Source organism: Hylobates moloch, unplaced genomic scaffold (genome assembly GCF_009828535.3).
Source record: "Hylobates moloch isolate HMO894 unplaced genomic scaffold, HMol_V3 SCAFFOLD_6, whole genome shotgun sequence".
In the NCBI taxonomy this organism is placed as follows: domain Eukaryota; kingdom Metazoa; phylum Chordata; class Mammalia; order Primates; family Hylobatidae; genus Hylobates; species Hylobates moloch.
Genome location: NW_026652281.1, coordinates 123,563,901 through 123,583,389, shown reverse-complemented (window position 1 = coordinate 123,583,389; position 19,489 = coordinate 123,563,901). Strand labels below are relative to the sequence as shown.

General features: G+C 39.4%; 1 protein-coding gene across 9 annotated transcripts in view; it reads right to left on the bottom strand.

Annotated features, from left to right (window-relative positions):
- Positions 1–18,068, bottom strand: part of TCERG1 (transcription elongation regulator 1) — a 64,249-nt gene extending 46,181 nt beyond the window's left edge. For 4 of the 9 annotated variants that reach the window (XM_032158248.2, XM_032158249.2, XM_032158250.2 and 1 more), the window contains exons 1-5: positions 17,993–18,068; positions 10,161–10,386; positions 8,116–8,268; positions 6,111–6,558; positions 1,678–1,920 (exon numbers count right to left, since the gene is read on the bottom strand). In XM_032158248.2, coding sequence (XP_032014139.1) covers positions 1,678–1,920; positions 6,111–6,558; positions 8,116–8,268; positions 10,161–10,386; positions 17,993–18,051 — 1,129 coding nt within the window. In that variant the 5' untranslated portion in view covers positions 18,052–18,068. The remainder of the gene's footprint in view (positions 1–1,677; positions 1,921–6,110; positions 6,559–8,115; positions 8,269–10,160; positions 10,387–17,992) is intronic. The other 5 variants (XM_058439983.1, XM_058439984.1, XM_058439985.1 and 2 more) reach the window with 3 other exon arrangements.
- Between the last annotated feature and the right edge of the window lie 1,421 nt (positions 18,069–19,489).

The following is a 19,489-nucleotide window of genomic DNA, read 5'->3' as shown; positions in this document are numbered from 1 at the left end:
GACATCAAAATGAAGCTAGAGCCAGAGGGATTTTATTGTGAGAAACTTCTACAGAAATGAATTTTGCTATTGTGTACCTTCATCCATTAGTCCTAATAAGAACCTCTAAAGAAAAGCAACAGTTGTTCAAATGACAGCCTTTCAAAATACTAAAACAACATTATCATGCTACCTCTCAATCTTCTCTCTACAAAATGAGCAACCCAACTCCTTCAGATCACTCAGAATCCATGATCTGGTCTTAATACTGTCCTTAACCCTAAAGCAGACCAAAATTACACAAAGAGGTTGTGACAAATATCAGGCTATTCTCCATCTATCATTTAGTTTTCCCAGAAAAATTACACATAGAGAAAAGTATCTAGCTGCTTGTCTTAAATTTAATCTAGAAAAGGGATAACCCCTAATAGTAGGGAAAACATCTTTTGTTTTCTTTTTAAATGATTTGAATTTCTTAAACACCACATAATGGGCATTTAATTATCTAACACTACATCGACAATGCATAAAAGGTTTTCCAAATCAAAAAAAAAACCTGAAATTTTTGGTTTCTTTCTTGACAAGGTATATCTGAAGGTGTCCTTTTCAGAGTGGTCACAAAGAAAAAGACAACCAGTGCAACAGTGATAATTAAGATGTGTGCAAATCTAAGAAATAGCTGTATACAACTGTATTCTTACACAGAAACGAATATAAAAAAGTAGCAATAAGTGGATGGAATGTGAACTTGAGACAAGAGGCCTAAGTTCTATTCATCTTTGCTACAAACTAGCCCTGTGAATCTGACCTCTCTAAGGTACCAATACTTTCAACTATAACACAAGAAGAATGAACCATGGATCAAGGATTAAACGTGTTTGACAAAAACTAATGCATTCAAATTTGGAATGCCCAACACTATCATTTTTAAACCCTCTGGTAAGAATTCCACGCCACAGTATTTCTTAATTCTTTCTCTAGTTTTAATGACTTAAGACAATATAACACATTAACTCACCATAACAATTTAAACTTTTAAATGATGCACATTATGCTTTACTTCATGATTGTTACAAGGGAACCTTCTAGTTCCTGTTTTATATGAATTGTTTTATAGTTAAAGCATTCACATTTTCTTCCCAGTATTAACATAGTTATTAAAAGCTTACTATCTGGATGTGGAGGGCACAGGCTCAAATCTCAACGTGATCACTTATTAGCTATGTGACCTTGGGCAAGTAATTTAACCTTTCTGTGTACCTATCTCATAACATGGGTTGTAAAATTTAAAGGAGTTAATGCATCTAACATGCTTACAACAGTGCACTGTATATAAATCATCCAATTGTGTTAGCTATTGTGACGTGATTTCTCAACTTCATAAACTCAACCCTTCAAAAATATTGCATTTAGAACATTATTTACATGAAAAGATGATCATTTTTAACTCATTGAGGGCATTATCCAAAATAAGTGTAGCTTTAAATGTGGCTCTAATTTTAGGACATGTAAACAACAACAAAAAAAGGACATTTACCAAAACTTAAGAGAAAATATTGCAGTTAGCCATGAATCTTTCAAAAACGTTTCAAACAGGTGAGATTCAAGGCAAATTTCAAACGCAACAGACACATGAGAACAAACTAACTGACAGTATGAAAACATAGCTGGAAAGACCATTATAATCTGTTGGTTTACCTGGAAGTGGAATTGGCATGCCAGGAAGGGGAACACGAAACGGAGGTACCATTACTGGTGGAAAAGCAGGTATTGCTGTTGTTGGCTGAGGTACTGAATGAGGAACAGCAGGAGGTAACGTCTGAGGGTGCGGCTGGGGAACAGTTTGCACAGGTGTGGCTGTAGGAGCAGGAGTTGAAACACTAACTGTAGGCGTGGCAACTGAAACAGCAGAACTTGGGGTCTGATCTTGTGTTGTGGGTGCTGATAAAAGATAAAACAAAAACATGTACCACTCCTTCATAAATCATTTTTCTATATTCATTCATCATTCACGCATTCAGTAATTTAAGTATTTAAGGGACCATTCTATGCACTGCAAGAAATTTGTCTAAAGGTCTCATCTTCAAGAAGCTTGAAAATAGTTAAATGAAATATAAAAATGAATACAAAGTAAAATGGGATAAACACATAGGAGTATAAATCAAGACCCAAAGAACATTTCTAACTGTGAGAGGGTATAGAAAAGTTTATATTGGGATGCTGAGCCTTGAAAAATTAAGATTTCAAAAAGGAAAACAACAGGAGTGGGGTAAAAGAAAAAAACCAGTGAGAAAAGTATGAATAAGGCAAAGAGTAAAGAACAAAAAGGAATTATTTAGAAAATTGAAGACAAGCAGTTAATGAGTGAAACAGTAGGCATACCAACAAAACCAGTGAGTTGTGTGGCTGGAAAGGTAGGCCAGAAGCAGAAATTAGAAAGCCCTGAACAAAAGGCTAAGGAGCATGCCCTTAAATGGATAGGAAAAGGGCAGAACTTAGGTAAATATAGAGAAAATGATCTAGTAGAATACAAGCCAAAATACACTAACGGTAGTTACCCTCTGTGTATGCCTCTTTCACATTTTACTATTAATATATATGTTTTGTTAGACTTTGAACTTTTTATAAGAATGCATTCACATTATTTGTGTGACTTCATGAAGGTAAATGGGGTATATAGCAAACTAAAGGTTCCTGTATGGAAGAGTAATAAACAGGTTTCATTTGATGAATTAACCTCACAGATGCATAGGAAGAAAAGAACAGAGAAAAAGATAAGCAAATAACTAATGACTAACTGGATATGAATGAATGGAATCAAAAACAACCCAGGTTTCTCTCATTATTTAAAAAAAATGAAATTTCTTTAAACTGAGGTTTCCATTGTAAGAGACCAGGAAAATGTGAAATTCAGGATCATTTGGGTTCTGCTAACACATTATTTTTAAATATCCAAAATAAAACATTCCATCCCTAGTAATTGCATTTAAAATCAAACTAAAAACTAAAATCCTTATTTCATACTTTTCAAAAAGTTTCAATTCTCACGTTATAAAACAATTTTGTTATTTATTCATAACCCATCTAGTTCCAAAATAAAATTCATTTTGGTAATTCATTGGTAACAAATACTTCATCTTTTTTTCATGTAAAGAAAAAAACGTCTACCTGTATTGGACTAAGAATGAATTTGTCAAATGAAATAAAACGAAAACAGTGCTTTCCCAATCTTTATGCCAATTTTGTTCTAAACAAAAGCACACTATTTAATACAAACCACCCAATAATCCAACTGACAACAAAATCTGTCAGTATCTTTTTCTAGCTTCTAATAATGAAAAACTCACTTAGGCTGGGAAGATGTGAGCAATTTCATACTTGTTAATGAGGGACTCACCTTGGCTAAATAGACAGCAGGGCCAAACAAGTATCTTCAGGGGCCCAGGAATGAATTGTTGGTCTAGCATAGACCTAGCCTTAGGGTACAGTATCATATTAATATAATTTTATAACAGTGTGAAAAATACAAAGTACATGCAACATTTGCCCAGTCCCATACATATACCATTTAGCATTTGTAATCTACTATAATGGCTGAAAATGTATCTGGTTATTGTTCCCAGCTTCCCTGAGAAGTACGATTTCTTCATCATTTTTTCACAACTTGCACAAAATGAGTTTATGCTCAACTGGGATTAAAATATATTCTTAATTTTTAGTCCCATTTACCCCACAGAGCTATACTGTAGTTCAGAAAATTAAAATTTAAATATTATTGTAGTATTCAGATAATTGCTAAAATTGTGATCCAAAGTACTACAGTCGGGAAAATAAATAATGGCATCAAATTTCAAGTGGAAAAGAACACCAATGGAGATGACAAAAAATATTTACAACCCATTCCTCTTACTTTCCAGCACAGCATTTTCTGAATTTGATTAGTAGCCATGAGTCATGACAGGAAAAGAACAAAAGCAATACAATAATGGGAAACTGGGAGAATGGTATCTAAGACTTCAGTGGGTAAATTCCTACTAACTTCATTTGCTAAAGTAGCTAGTGAAGCACTAGGCCTCAAAATATACTAACCCAGCCTCAGATCTTAACTAAAAAAGACAAGTGACTATATATAATAGATGGAGAAACATTAAGACTGCAGCGTGACAACACTTTATGATACTAAATCAAGTAAAATAAAAACACACACTGGAATACGTAGACAACATCAAAATTGATGTTTAAAAGCAGTAAAAAGAATATGATTTTGCTATTTTATAGTTCTGGGAATAAAGTCCTCCCAATCACTGAAGAGTAAAGCAAAACTGACAAACAGGACACAAGACAGCTATGAGCTTACTGACACACTACTCTGAAAACAGAAATGGACTATATATAGTATGGTTAAATTATCTAGCTAATCACCTTTCTTAAAACAAAATAAAGCACTACTATTTCTCCTTTCTAAGAATGCAGAAAAGAAAATTTAAGCAACACAGAGCCTCCACATAAAACTACAATTGCTTTTATTAATCCCCTTCTCCCATTACTGCCACAGGTCTCCCATAAAAACTGGTAGTCTCCTGCCTTGCCACAGAGGTTTGGGAAGCACTAAACCTATAAAAAGGTAACAACCCTTAACAAACTAGCTAGTATGACTGTTATACTTTCATATCAAAATTCACCTTAGCTACAAAAGCAAACAGATTTGTAAAACACTATTCACATTTTCCTGTTCAGTACATTCCCCCACCTACAAAATGTCTAAAAACCATTAAGAGGATCTTTAAAGGCTATCCCCGTATTATATGTACCTTACTTGACTGCTTCAGTTGTTTTTTATCAATAAAATGAATTCAAATTTAAAGCCAATGTGAATTAATTTCTCTCTTATACGTATTTCTTACACACTAATAATTCCCAAGTCCCTGAAGTAATCACAAAAAACCCCATTTTTTCTTTATTCTTATCAATTATCCTGGTAGTAAAATAGTACAAATTATAATCACACTGTAAGGACAGCTGTGTATCTTCAGACAAGTGCCATAACAAATAATCAAATAAAAAAATCATTAAGTACTTTCGGGCTTAGTCTCAACCTGCAGAGTAAGGAGCAACATCCATATATTAATACAAAAAAAAGAAAAAAAGAAACCCCCCAAAAAGAAAGCAATAGTCACATTAATGACAATCTTTCAAGCAAATTAACAGCTGTGTCCCTCTTAATCCCTGAAATCTGCTATTAATCGACTCTCACCTTTTCAGAAAAGATCTACTCTTTGGGCCTCTGTGAGTTTACACCTGAAAATTCTCCCGCCTTTCTGACTGCTCCCTTCTATGGCAACTCCTCAGTTCACCTACTCGCATCCCAGTCTAGAAACTATTCTAAAAGAGATTACTGAGAAGCTCCTAATAAACCTCCCTTATTTCATCACCACCCAAAAAACCAACACCAAAAAAAATCTTCCAAAATATTGCATTGATACAGGCCCCTAGTGCCTGTCTCACCTATTTGCCTAGTTCTTAAGACCCTTCAAAAAAAACACCCTCACCTCAGAAGTTTCCTAAAAACTCATAAACTACATTTATCATTTTCCTGACCTTTATTCATGTTGCTTCTCCTACCTGAAAATCTTTTCCTTACCTGTGAACCTACTTAAATCCTACTCCGTTTCCTTCATAATAAATACCCAAGTAGTCCACCCACTTATTTCTCCACTTCTCAAATTCTTACATCTTTCTCACTGTATAGTTTTGCACACCAATATCTAATTGTTTAACGTGTTATTCTTGCCTCCTCGATTAGGAATACTGGAAACTCTGTAAGGTAGGGACCAAGACTTACACTTATTTTGCAAACCCACAATGCCCAGCATTACTGTTGGCCAAGTGGAACAGCTAACTTTGCACTTTCTCAATTTAGCTTCATGAACTGCAACTGGGCAAATAATTTCTCCTATTAATATAAATTCCTGTTTTTCTCTAACCCAAAAGTTTTAGTGTCAAAAATGTATTTTAAATAATTCTGGTATTAAAGGATAATACCAGAAACACTGGGATCAATATGAAATGTAGTCCCCTACTTGTTCATGTCTCTAGCCCCTATATAAAAACACATGCTGAATGGTACTCACTTGATACTGTCTGTGCAACTGAAGTAGCAGTTGTTGTGGTAGAAGTGGTAGAGGAAGGGGTGGATGATGATGTTGAAGTAGATACTGCAGGTGCTGGGCTACTGGTCGTAGGGGTGGAAGCTCCAACTGCTTGTGCTTGCACTTGTGCCTGGACCTGGGCCTGGACCTGAGCCTGGGCCTGGGCCTGAGCTTGTGCCTGAGCCTGAGCCTGGGCCTGGGCTTGGGCTTGGGCCTGGGCCTGGGCCTGCGCCTGGGCCTGGGCCTGAGCCTGAGCCTGGGCCTGAGCTTGTGCCTGGGCCTGAGCCTGGGCCTGAGCCTGCGCCTGGGCCTGAGCCTGAACCTGTGCCTGGGCTGCAAGCATAGGTGTCAGTTCTGATTGCTGAATAACCTTAACTCCATCTGGCTTGGTCCATGCAGATTCACGTGTCCGAGCATTATAATAATAAACCTGCAGCGCAAGCAAAAATCAATGGTATCATAAAATCTGTCAATTATTATTAAAAACAAGAATGGAACCATATTTTATCTTTAAAGCTATTTAAAAATAATATAGGGCCAGGCATGGTGGCTCATGCCTGTAATCCCAGCACTTTGGGAGGCAGAGGCAGGTGGATCACTTGACGTCAGGAGTTCGAGACCAGTGTGGCCAACATGGTGAAATCCCGTCTCTACTAAAAATATTTTAAAAAATTAGCGAGGTGTGGTGGCGGACACCTGTAATCCCAGCTACTCGGGAGGCTGAGGCAGGAAGCGGAAGTTGCAGTGCGCCAAGATGGTACCACTGCACTCCAGCCTGGGTGACAGACGGAGAATCCATCTCAAAAATAAAAAAGAGCTGGGCGCGGTGGCTCACACCTGTAATCCCAGCACTTTGGGGGCTGAAGCGAGCAGATCACCTGAGGTCAGAAGTTTGAGACCAACCTGGCCAACATGGTAAAACCCCGCCTCTACTAAAAATACAAAAATTTAGCTAGACGTGATGGCGGGCGCCTGTAATCCCAGCTACTCGGGAGGCTGAGGAAGGAGAATCACTTGAACCCGGGAGGCGGAGGTTGCAGTGAACCAAAGATCGCACCACTGCACTCCAGGCTGGGTGACGGCATGAGACTCCATCTCAAAAATAAAAAAATAAAAAATAAAATAACTTAGGGCCAGGCACAGTGGCTCACGTCTGTAATCCCAGCACTTTGGGAGGCCAGGCTGGTGGGATCACCTGAGGTCAAGAGTTTGAGACCAGCCTGGCCAACATGGTGAAACCCTGTCTCTATTAAAAATACAAAAATTAGCCGGGCATGATGGCAGGTGCCTGTAACTCCAGCTACGCAGGAGGCTGAGGCAGGAGAATTGCTTGAATCCAGGAAGCAGAGGTTGCAGTGAACCAACATCGCGCTACTGCTCTCTAGCCTGGGTGACAGAGTGAAACTTCCGTCTCAAAAAACAAAAACAAAACAACAGCAAAAATAGGTAATTCCACCCCACAGCCCAATTTTCTATAATGAGCACATTGTATTTTTAACACCCACACAAAGGAAAACCCATGTTATATTTTATGCAGAAATTCAACATAACAGACCTGAGACAGCTATCTGTAGAAAGCCCTGCTGACCCTTATCTGGAGTCCGAGAACTTGGATTTCGGGAGGGTTGACATTCCCTTACTGAAAAGAATGGCTTGATGTGCCTAAACCAGCTATGCAAACAATGCAGTTTATGCTGAACACCTGCTTTCCTTCTAGGAGCCTGGAATTTGGTATGTGCTAGGCAGATGGTACCAACGTGACCAGAAGCTTCCAGAATCAAAGGTAAATGTGTGTTAGCACTCCAGGCAACCTTATATCTGCTGCACAAAAATTGAATCCAGTCAGCTTCTCCTGGAGTCTTACCCCATTCCCTGCTTACCCAAGGCTCATTCTTAATTGACAATATCACTGATCTCAATCTGCCAGAACTCTTTAAGTTCTACTCCTCTGTCAACAAATGACAACTAAAGATATTTTATAATTTACCTTCCCATCTGGAGTTTTATTTTCAACCCATATCTCCTCCGTAGGAGGTAGTGCTGGAGTACCAGGAGCAGTCACAGGAGGCATTCCTGGTGGAAACATCATACCCGGAGGAGGAGGCATGGAACTCATGGGTGGAGGCATGAAAGGTGGTCTCTGTTAATTCACAAGAACAGTAATGGTCACTTTAATTACTTTTCCTCCAAATTATTACTGAATTCTACTCAAAAGTAAAACACTGTAAGAGGAACTAGTTTTATAGTCTATTCAAACACATTCACCTGTCGCAGAAGCAAAATGTCTGCAACAAAAATTACCAAACAAACTAGAAAGAAACACATCAAACTAGTAAGAGTGGTCAACTCTGGGTTATAACATTGTCAGTGAATTCTGCTTTCTCCTTTCTACATGATCTGCTTTTCACACACAGGGAGCTGGATTACTTTTTTTAAAAAATTGATTTTTACATCCTGTTTTAATACCAGGCACACCACTGTCTCCACAGCTTCTTGAAGAATCCTTCAAGAAAAAGTTTTCACTGTGCATAAAAATGAGTTTCAAAATTAAAAATTTGACATTATGACATTATAAAAACATTTTGAGCACAGATTTAAAAGATTTCCTCTATAATCTGTAAGTAACATTAAAATTCAATTATCAAAAGCAGCTTAATCTGGATAATGGAACTCAAACTATGCTAATAATGTGAAGCTATACTTTATTTTCCTAAAAATTTCTTTCCCATACTCCAATCTTTGCTGGATTCAGTTGAGTATCTTTCAAGAGTCAGCACACCAGATCTAAGTTATATAAAATATCTATCCCAAATATGTTTCATGAGCCCTTGGCTGAAAATCACTTGGATTTAATATAAAGCCACACAATTATCCAAGACCAAGAAAGGCACGACAACATTAGAAAGTATCTCAGCACAACATTTGATATATTTCAATGAGAGGGTTACATTAGTCCATTACATTTTATAATACTCCACAAGTAGGTTTAACTCTTAAAGGCACAAATTAGAACAATTTCATGTTAAAGATTATACCAGAATAAGTTAAGAAGCTATTTCTTATTCTAACCTTGAAGCAAATATAAAACCATTTAACAGTGTGTTTAAAAGAAGAGGCTATTCGTTATTAGGAAGGCCATAAAATTATTAAGCAAAGTATTAAAACCTGTCTCTTCCATAACCACAACCCTATCTAAACAGAATTAACATCACTTAAATGGCACTCATTGTCTTCTTCTATTTTTAGTATAATTCATTCTTCACTGTCTAAGCTAATGGAAGGCAGACGATACCACTATATTTATTTGGTTTCAGAATTATACAGGCTAAACTAAGAAAACATAGATACATACTCAAAAAGAATACAATCCCAAAATGAGACATTTGAGAGTTGATACCTTCATGACCTCACTTCAGACAATAGGTCTGGATACACTGGAGAGGGATCTATGCCCCAGGTTAAAATACCATAAATGTTTTTATTTAAAGAAATCCCATCATAAATCTTTTTCAAAAAGAGTAACATAACCCTATTTTCCCCCACAGGGGAGAAAAAAAATTCAACTATGTGCTTATAAAATGTGTTTGCTGTCACTTTCCAGATTCTATCCTAGGCACCATTTCTGGGGAGAAGACTTACTCAGGAATATATACACACATATTTTTAGACTAGCTGGCAACATATCATTGAAAATAAATTTTCTCCACTCAAAAATATCTTAAGATTTCAAACTTCATTTCCCATAAAGAAGATGCATCACTAAAGCCAATTCACAGAGCTAAAGGTAGGTAAAAACTATTGAATCCTGGTTTTATACACATACTTCTCTATCACCATCTAAAGTCCTATTCTGAATTTCCATAGTAATTACTGCTACCACTAATTTAGAAGAAACATATTTATGGATCTTCTCTTTAGCTCCCATTTTCCTATAAACTGAAACTATTTAAGAATATAAGTTTTTAGCTCAAAACCCATATATAATATTGATAATGATGCCAACAAAGAAATGGCAACCTCTACATTCTTTACCTGGAGGTGTGGAGGGCCCATAGGTGGAGGTATCCCTCCTGGAGGAGGCATTGGCGGCATATTAGGATCAAAAGGAGGACGTCCAAAGGGCGGCCGCGGTGGTGGAGGAGGGCCTCTCATCATACCAAAAGGTGGAGGAGGTCGCATCAGAGGTGGTGGGCCTCGCATCACTGCATTTGGTGGGGGAGCCGGACCTCGGAACCTCAAGGCCTGCTGTTGGGCCATCCTGCATGGGAAAACAAGGAATAAATTTTTCTTTCTTAAAATTACAAAAATGTAGCTACTGATCTCTAATTACATCAAATTTAAAAGGTTCTTAAGTCTAAGTGGAGTTGGAAAGTCATCATTTTGCAACTGTCATGACAAAAACTACATCAATGGGCCGGGTGCAGTGGCTCACACCTGTAGTCCCAGCACTTTGGGAGGTCAAGGCGGGTGGATCACCTGAGGTCAGGAGTTCGAGACCAATCTCACCAACATGGTGAAACCCCATCTCTTCTAAAAATACAAAAATTAGCCGGGTATGGAGGGGCACACCTGTAATTCCTGCTATTGGGGAGGCTGAGGCAGAAGAATCGCTTGAACCCGCAAGGCAGAGGTTGCAATGAGCCAAGATCATGCCACTGCACTCCTGCCTGGGCAACAGAGCAAGGCTCCACCTCAAAAAAAAAAAAAAAAAAAAAAAAAAAAAACTTACATCAATGGATGATCTAGTTTGGATGAATGATCAATGGACACCGAGTCTAGGCAAAAATTTAGACAAGAGGGTTATCTGATGGTCTTAAAGTATTTACCCACATGCTGCTTAAAGTCGCAAGAATGGATGGAAAAAAAAAAAAAAAAAAACTCTACGTAATAAGGAAATTGGGCAATACCTTGACCCAGTGATCAAAATTAATTATCATCTAAGGACAGACAGATAATGTGTGACTGAGAGGGACACAACATCACCTATTCTGACCAAAACTGTATAACCTCAATCTAAAAATGAGGAAAGCATCAGACAAACTCAGAATAAGGAAGGAATGTTCTTTTTTTTTTTTTTTTTTTTTTGAGACCAAGTCTCACTCTGTTGCCAGGCTGGAATACAGTGGCACGATCTCGGCTCACTGCAACCTCCGCCTCCCGGGTTCAAGCGATTCCTCTCCCAAGTAGCTGGGACTACAGGCATGCGCCACCACGCCCAGCTAATTTTTTTTTTTTTTTTTTTTTTTTGTATTTTAGTAGAGATGGGGTTTCACCATGCTGGCAATGGTCTTTATCTCCTGACCTCATGATCTGCCCTCCTCGACCTCCCAAAGTGCTGGGGTTATAGGCATGAGCCACAGCGCCTGGCCGGAAGGAATGTTCTTTCTATTAAAAGAGGGATGTGTATTCTTCAGAAATGTCAGTGTTAACCATAAAAGACAAAGAAATGTTGTGTAAATGCTTCAGATAAAAGAAGGTTAAAGAGTCATAACAACACAATTTTTTTTTTTTTTTTAGAGACAGGGTTTCGCCATGTTGGCAAGGCTGATCTCGAACTCCTGACCTCAGGCGATCTGCACACCTCAGCCTCCCAAAGTACTGGGATTACATGTGTGAGCCACCACACTCAGCCAATAACAACACAATTTTAACTCTAGATTGGATTCTGTACTAACAGGAGGAAATGCCACACAGGGCATTACCAGATCAACTGACAACACTGGAATATGCACAACAGATTAAAGTATTATATCATTACAAATTTATGAAGTTGATAATTAGGCTGTAGTTAAGTAAAATAATATCTCTATTCTTAGAAAATACTGAAGTATTGACGGGTAAAAAGCCATAGGTATACCTTACTCTCACAGTTCAGAATAACAAAGAAGATGCATGTGTGCACGCGAATAGTAAAGCAGAAGAGGTAAAATATTAACACTGAATACACCCTAGCTTTATTTTTGCGACATTTTGTAAGTTTGAAATTGCTTCCAAAGTTTTTAAAGGGGGCAGGGGGTAACTTAGCAGATCATTAGTAGTCTCTATCTAAAGGGAAAAGCCTTCCCCTGTAGGGCACACTGCCCCACCACCCCTCACTCTCAACACCCTAATGTATTTTCTCCACAGCATTTAAGCAAATAAGTAATATCACATGAGATAGTATTATCTCTCTCTTCCCCCAAGTGCTTTTGTAAAGAGAATTATTAACTCTTAAAAGTGCTTACTATGAGCTAGGCAGTGCTTGCTCTAAGCTCTTTTCAAATATTAAGTCTTTTAATCATCAAAACAACTATTAATCTCAGTTTATAGATAAAGAACTAAAGCAAAGAAGTCACTTGTCCAAGGCCATACAACTGGTTCAGTATTAAAGCCAGGATTCAGGTGGCTCACAGTGGCTCACGCCTGTAATCCCAGCACTTTGGTGGCCAAGGCAGGCAGATCATTCGAAGTCAGGAGTTCAACATCAACCTGGCCAACATGGTGAAACCCCATCTCTACTAAAAATACAAAAAAATTAGCCGGGCATGGTGGTGCACGCCTGTAATCTCAGCTACTTGGGAGGCTGAGGCAGGAGAATCGCTTGAGCCTGGGAAGTGGAGGTTGCAGTGAGCCGAGATCGTGCCACTGCACTCCAGCCTGGGCAATAGAGCAAGACTCTGTCTCAATAATAAAGAAAATGAAGAGAGGATTCAAACACAGGCAAATGCTCCTTCAGAGTAGGAATTGTGTTCACTCTTGTATCCCTAGCACATAGATCTGTACATAGTAGGGCTCAGTAAATATTAATATTAGTATTTGTTGCATGAACCACTGAATACCTAGGTGATACTGTACCCAAACTACAAGTAGGGTATGCACGATCTTAAAAAAATTATTTTTACAATTTCACCCATTTACTGAGTACCTATCATGGGATTCCCAGTAGCTACTATACATCTACATTATACATAAAAAACCTACATTTCTGTCCTCAAGAGAGGAATTAACAATTATATTCTTTATATATTTGAAAATAATCATTCTTACAGTCTCTCCTTACCAGGCTCTTTCAACTTTCTGACATTTCTCAACCCTCTGCTTATAGATTATCCTTTGAACTTTCTCTAAATTTACCACATCATAGTTCAATTCTGACACACACCAAAAAAATCCTACTAAAGAACCAATTTAGGCCAGGAGCAGTGGCTCATGCCTGTCATCTCAGCACTTTGAGAGGCAGAGGTGGGCAGATCACTTAAAGCCAGGAGTTTGAGACCAGCCTGGCCAACATGGCAAAACCCTGTCTCTATTAAAAATACAAAAATTAGCCAAGCATGGTGGTGCACACCTGTAGCCCCAGCTACTTGAGAGGCTGAGGCATGAGAATCACTCAAACCCAGGAGGCAGAGGTTGCAGTGAGCCAATATTGCACCATTGCATTCCAGCCTGGGCAAGAGAGGGAGACTCAAGTCTCAAACAAATTAAAAAATTTAAAAAAAAAAAAAAAAAACTAATTTGCCTTCTGGACTTGTTTACAGTCCTAGTGTAATCCTTGTTACACCAGGACTGTAAACAAGTCCAGAACTACTACACCAAGTATATTTAATCAAATTTGCAAATGATCCTACAATATAAAGGTTAGAAAATATGAGTTAAAAAGGAATATGGGCCGGACGCCCCCCGGTGGCTCATGCCTGTAATCCTAGCACTTTGGGAGGCCAAGGTGGGTAGATCACCTGAGGTCAGAAGTTCGAGACCATCCTGGCCAACATAGTGAAACCCCCTCTCTACTAAAAATACAAAAATTAGCCGGGTGTGGTGGTGCTGGCCTGTAATCCCAGCTACTCAAAAGGCTGAGGCAGGAGAACAGCAGGAACCTGAGAGGTGGAGGCTGCAGTGAGCCAAGATCACACCACTGCACTTCAGTCTGGGAGACAGAGCAAGACATTGTCTTAAAAAAAAAAAAAAAAAGGAATATGGATTACATCAGAATAATCAGAAGGTCTTTTTCAAATTATATGCATCCCCAAAAGACAGAGGCCACTGTTACTGAAGAATGTCCAACCTTTCAGAGCAAAAAAAAGTTAACCACCAAGGAAAGACACTCTGTTTCAGGCTTGAGTTAATAATGTACCCTGCTCTTAGATTTCTTTCCATCTGCCTCTCCTTTTTTCAAAAAGTCTACAGTATTCATTCCTGTACAATTTCATACTTCCTGGTTACAGCTTGAAGTTAAGCATTTAAGATCCAGAACCATAAAAAAGCCCTGTTAGGACTCCGTCTTTTGTTGTCAGGCTAGTTACATAATTTCTGAGTCTTGAGTTTCCTCAGATGTGAATGAGTGAGCAACAGAAAAGGTATCTGGTATCTCTGTTCAATGAGATAATCCCGGTGAAACATTTAGGGTGGTAGCTGGTACATAGTAAACTACTTCAACTATCATTACTTTCATTCCCCCACAAAACCTAGCAGTGTTTATCTGTAAAAGGCATTTCACTATTAATTTGTTATGGTTTTCAAAAGTCTGACACTAAAATGGTGACAAAATTCACATAATTTCCTTTCTTGAATAGCCTAAAGTTGCCATTTTCTGATGTTAATTATGCACAGAAAATGGGCTGGGCTCTTTATATTATACTGCTTCATCACAACAACCTCACCAGAACCTGCAGTGAGGATTAAATGAGCTAACAAAGTACTTGGAATAGTGCTTAGCATGTAAGTGCTATCTAAGTTATTAGCTATTATTACGGTTTCTGTAACATTAGGACAGTAATAGTACTGGTAAGTGTTAAATAATATTAATATTAGTAATGTTAGCTATTATTACTATAATTATTATTATCAGGCCCTGTATTACCTGGCCCACATTAACTTTCCCACAAATTCTAGTCTTTTTCTTTAAATATTTCAAGTTTATTACTTTGAAGCCTCTGCACCAATTCTCTTTGCCAAGCATGCTCTTCCCCAGATTTTCACATAACTAGCTCCTTCTCATTATTCAGCCTCAAGTTCAAATGTCACCTCAAACTGCTTTCCCACTTCTGGCCTCTATAGGCCCTCTCAGGATCATTATTCCTAATTTGAGTTTTTCAATTATGATAAATGCTATGAAGAAATCTCCCATTTACTTCTGTATTATCTTTAGCCACTAGTATATAGTTCCCTTTAGTATACTGTTGCAACACATTAAAACACATTATTGTTTTAATAATGATAGTAAAGTTCCTATATACCAGCATGGTTATACAGATATTATCTGTATTAACTCTTAATCCTCACTACAGCCCAATAAGGTAAGTTGGCACCATTTTTACAGAGAAAATGGTAGCACAGAAAAATAATTTTCTTAAGGCGGCTAGTCAGTGATAACACCAGAATATTCTTATTCTCATTTTATAGATAAGGAAATTTAGACTGCAAGTATCTTAAGTATTGATAGGTAAACAAAGGCTCTAGGGAAAGGATCTATATAAATGACTCTGGAAGTTACTTTAATGGCATTTGGAATGTCTATAAATTTTCCATCTATTGTGATTTGCATTCCTACCACTTACAACCTTTCTGAAAAACAAAAGCCTACTTACGTGAATAGAAGGAACAAAAATATTTCACACGAACATCATGGAAATACAAACATAAGGTATTTTTCTATAATAGAAGTTTTCTATCCAGATATGCCATCTCCCCAATGCTAAAGACAATACTTTAACCGGAGGGGCAAGAAATAAAAAGATGCTACTGATGCATGGGGGCAAATTGTATAAACTGTGATTGAGGAGACCTGAGGTTTAGTCCAGACCCTGCCAACTACCCAGCCACCTTGTGTAAGTCACTTCACACTTACAGGCAGATTTAATCATTTGATGTGGTTTATTTCATTTACAATTTAGATGGCTCTTACTTAAGCTGGAAGCTCCTTCAGGACAAACCTCTTTTTTTGGTCTGCTTCAGGGCACTACTGCCAGCACCTAGGTCAGCAACTGTCATGTAGCACACAATAAATGTCGGCCCAATAAGTGAAGTATCTTTAATCTCCTATCTTCATTTATTTACAACATAACTATAGAACATCTCATTTGCCAGGCGGTTATGACAGACACACCATGAAGTACATTCAGGATACAAATACAATGCAAAACTTAAGCCCCGACTTCTGCCATCAAAGAGGCCACATACACACCTAATTTCACGAGAAATGCTAAAATAAAGACCTGTATGCTATGCTCTGCAAGCAACTTCCAATCCAAGAGGCTACGGTATAAAATATTTGCAACAGGGCAAATTTATTTGCAAATTAAAGCCCTATTCAAATCAGTTGTGCAACAGTGTCTAGACTATTAATAAAGTCTAAACAGCTTATTAATGACTTTTTTAAAGCTTTAGAAAGTTACTTTCTAAAATGCAAAAGAATGTTCCCTAATAAATCCATCTGAAACTAGCTAAGTAAACTCCCTTTAAGATCGAAATCAGGAATAAACTTGGCATCGCTACTATTTAAAGATTTTGACAATTCACCTTGATTACTCATTAATGCTGTATACATATGGAGTTTAAAGGGTTTCAGATTCATCTCTGAAATAAGACAAAATTTCATTTCTGCCAAAGTGGAGATTTATGTGTGCGACCACACAGAATCTGAAAGGCATTTTCCTCTTCTAAAACCTTGAATAACAATACCCATTTCCTTACACAATTTCATCGTAAGTTCTAGACAGTATCAAGAGAGTCTTCATAATCTACACTGCTCTTTTCATTTTCAAATGTTGACAATAGCACAATTCAGAATGGGAGCTGAACATCTGAAATGCCATTTCTCCCATACAGAAAAAAAACAAAGTACCAAATACACATAAAGCATAATACCTCTTTTCCTCAAAAACCACTGACCAAAAGATTCCTCCAGGTCACTCTTATTTTACCAAATTTTAATTGCAAACTCACAGGCACTGAGGTTCCAGGGGAAAAAAGGTCACTGCGCTGTTGAAGGAAATGGCATGAGTAGTGGACGAATAGAATGCCAATCGGGACGGTAGGCTTGAAACCTGACTGCCTGAGTTCAAGCCACTTCCTGGAGCCACAAATCCGCCTATGCAATCTTATTCTACTGACTCAACCTCCACGAGGCTCAGTTATCTCACCTGTAAGATGGGCCAGTAACAACTGAAGACGCCTCTGGTCTGTGGCCTGCAAAACGTTAATAGCAACTACTCCAAAGGATGGTTGTGAGGATTAAACGAGACAAACCTAATTAAAGAGTTTACTGGAACACGGTAAGTGCCTAATAAGCTGTTGCTACTGTTGTTGTTACTTACAACTACAGAATAATAAGGAATAAAGGGATGAAAAAAGGAAGAAAAGCCACTGAAGTTAAGAAAGGCAAGCGATGAGGGGGATGAAATGAAAAGGCAAACGTGGGGAGCCCAAAGAGCCGCGGAGGGCGTGGAGAAGACTTAGCCAGAAGTGGCGAGGGGTATAGGGGAAGTAACTGCGGAGTGCAGAGACGTCGATGAGGAAAATCAGGCCCGCAGCAGAGCGCAGCCGGGGGAGAGAGTCAGGTCGGCCGAGACAGAGGCGACACGCGGCTGAGGCTGGGCCCAAAGGCGGGAGCACCGCGGCCGGCCAGAGGGCTGAAGGCCGCAAGAGGCGGCGAGGCCCTAAGAAAGCACTAGGAAGCAGCCAGAGAACGCGCAGGAGGCCCTGGCCCAGCCGGGGCCCGGCTCTCATTCAAGCCACCTTCTCCTTCCCCCTTCTTAAACCCCATGCGGTCCCGGCCCAGGGCCGCCCGGCTCCGCTACCCACCGTCCGCCCCGGATCTCCACATGGCAGGTCTAGCCTATGGGGCTCTCGTGAGCGGAGATACGAAGGGGCGCAGCCTCCCTTACCTGAGCTCCCCCGGGTTGAATCGTTCACCGTCGCCCCCGTCCCCGCCACGCTCCGCCATTACAGAGGGCCGCGTTCATCCACCCGCCGACCCGGCGTCACCTATTGGCTAGAAAAATCGTCAATCCCCAACAAGAGAGGCGGAGACAGCAGAAGTCTGAGATGCGGTTGGTCAAGCTTTCCATCAATCTTAGAGATGGGGGCGGTATGTTCTTTGCTATTGGGCAAGGGGCCCGCCGACTTTGAAAGCGGTATGAAGACAGCCAGTTGATTGGTGACTCGGGGGCTTTATGGGAAATGAGATTTTAGCAGTAAGGAACCGCCGGCGCCCTCTCGCGGTAAGCAGAACTAAGTCCTCCCAAGTTCGGCTCGGCCTGCAGTAGCCACGTGTCTATCGGCTTCCAGGAGAGCCAATTGTGGAGCCATATTGGCCAGGGGTAGTTCAGGCAGAGAGCATTTCCACTGGGCAAGTCAATCAAAATCGACCTGGGCCTAAACCGATTGCACAGTTGCTGTGGGAAGCCGCTATTTCCTAGCTTTACAGTAGCAGGAGTCTTAAGTCACCACTCAGCTCTATATCCATGTTATTAAATAATATATTACTAATTACAAGAATACCTCCCAAATTATACTAAATAGTTGCAAGAGAGTAGGTGTTGTAAGTTGCTGCATTAAGAAAGGTAAATTGGCGAAGGCAAGCCTCTTTGCAATTTACAGTTTAACCGTCTCTCCCTGGATCTCAAAATGTGCTTGTCTGAAATTCTGAATATTTATTTCGTTTTTCTAATTAACAAAAAAAAAGTTTCGGATTTGGGGTTTCAAAGGCACAAGGAGGATGAGCCCTTTTATTAAAGTCCTAAAAATATTAAAATAATACTAATAGATAAATTTTACTTGGACCTAACCGGGTAGCAAACCCAGATCTAAGTACGTCATGTACGTTAACTCTTTTAAGATTCAAAAATTACTAAGAGGTGGGTAACATAGTCACTGTTTGTAGATGAGCTTGAGGCACAGAGAGGTTAAGTAACTTGCCCAAGGTCACACATCTACTAAATAGCAGAGCCTGGTCTTAACCCCAGTCAGCATAGTAGCAAAACAGCACTCTTAAATACTGTGAGCCTAAATAATTGGATCCACATAAAAACATGTGCACAAATGTTCACAGCAGCAATATTCATAATAGCCAAAAAGTATTGTAATAACCCAATGACCATCGGCTGATGAATGTAATCCCAGCACTTTGGGAGGCCGAGACGGGCGGATCACGAGGTCAGGAGATCAAGACCATCCTGGCTAACACGGTGAAACCCCGTCTGTACTAAAAAAAAATAGCCAGGCGTGGTGGCGGGCACCTGTAGTCCCAGCTACTCGGGAGGCTGAGGCAGGAGAATGGCGTGAACCCGGGAGGCAGAGCTTGCAGTGAGCAGAGATCGCACCACTGAACTCCAGCCTGAGTGACAGAGCGAGACTCCGTCTCAAAAAAAAAAAAAAAAAGA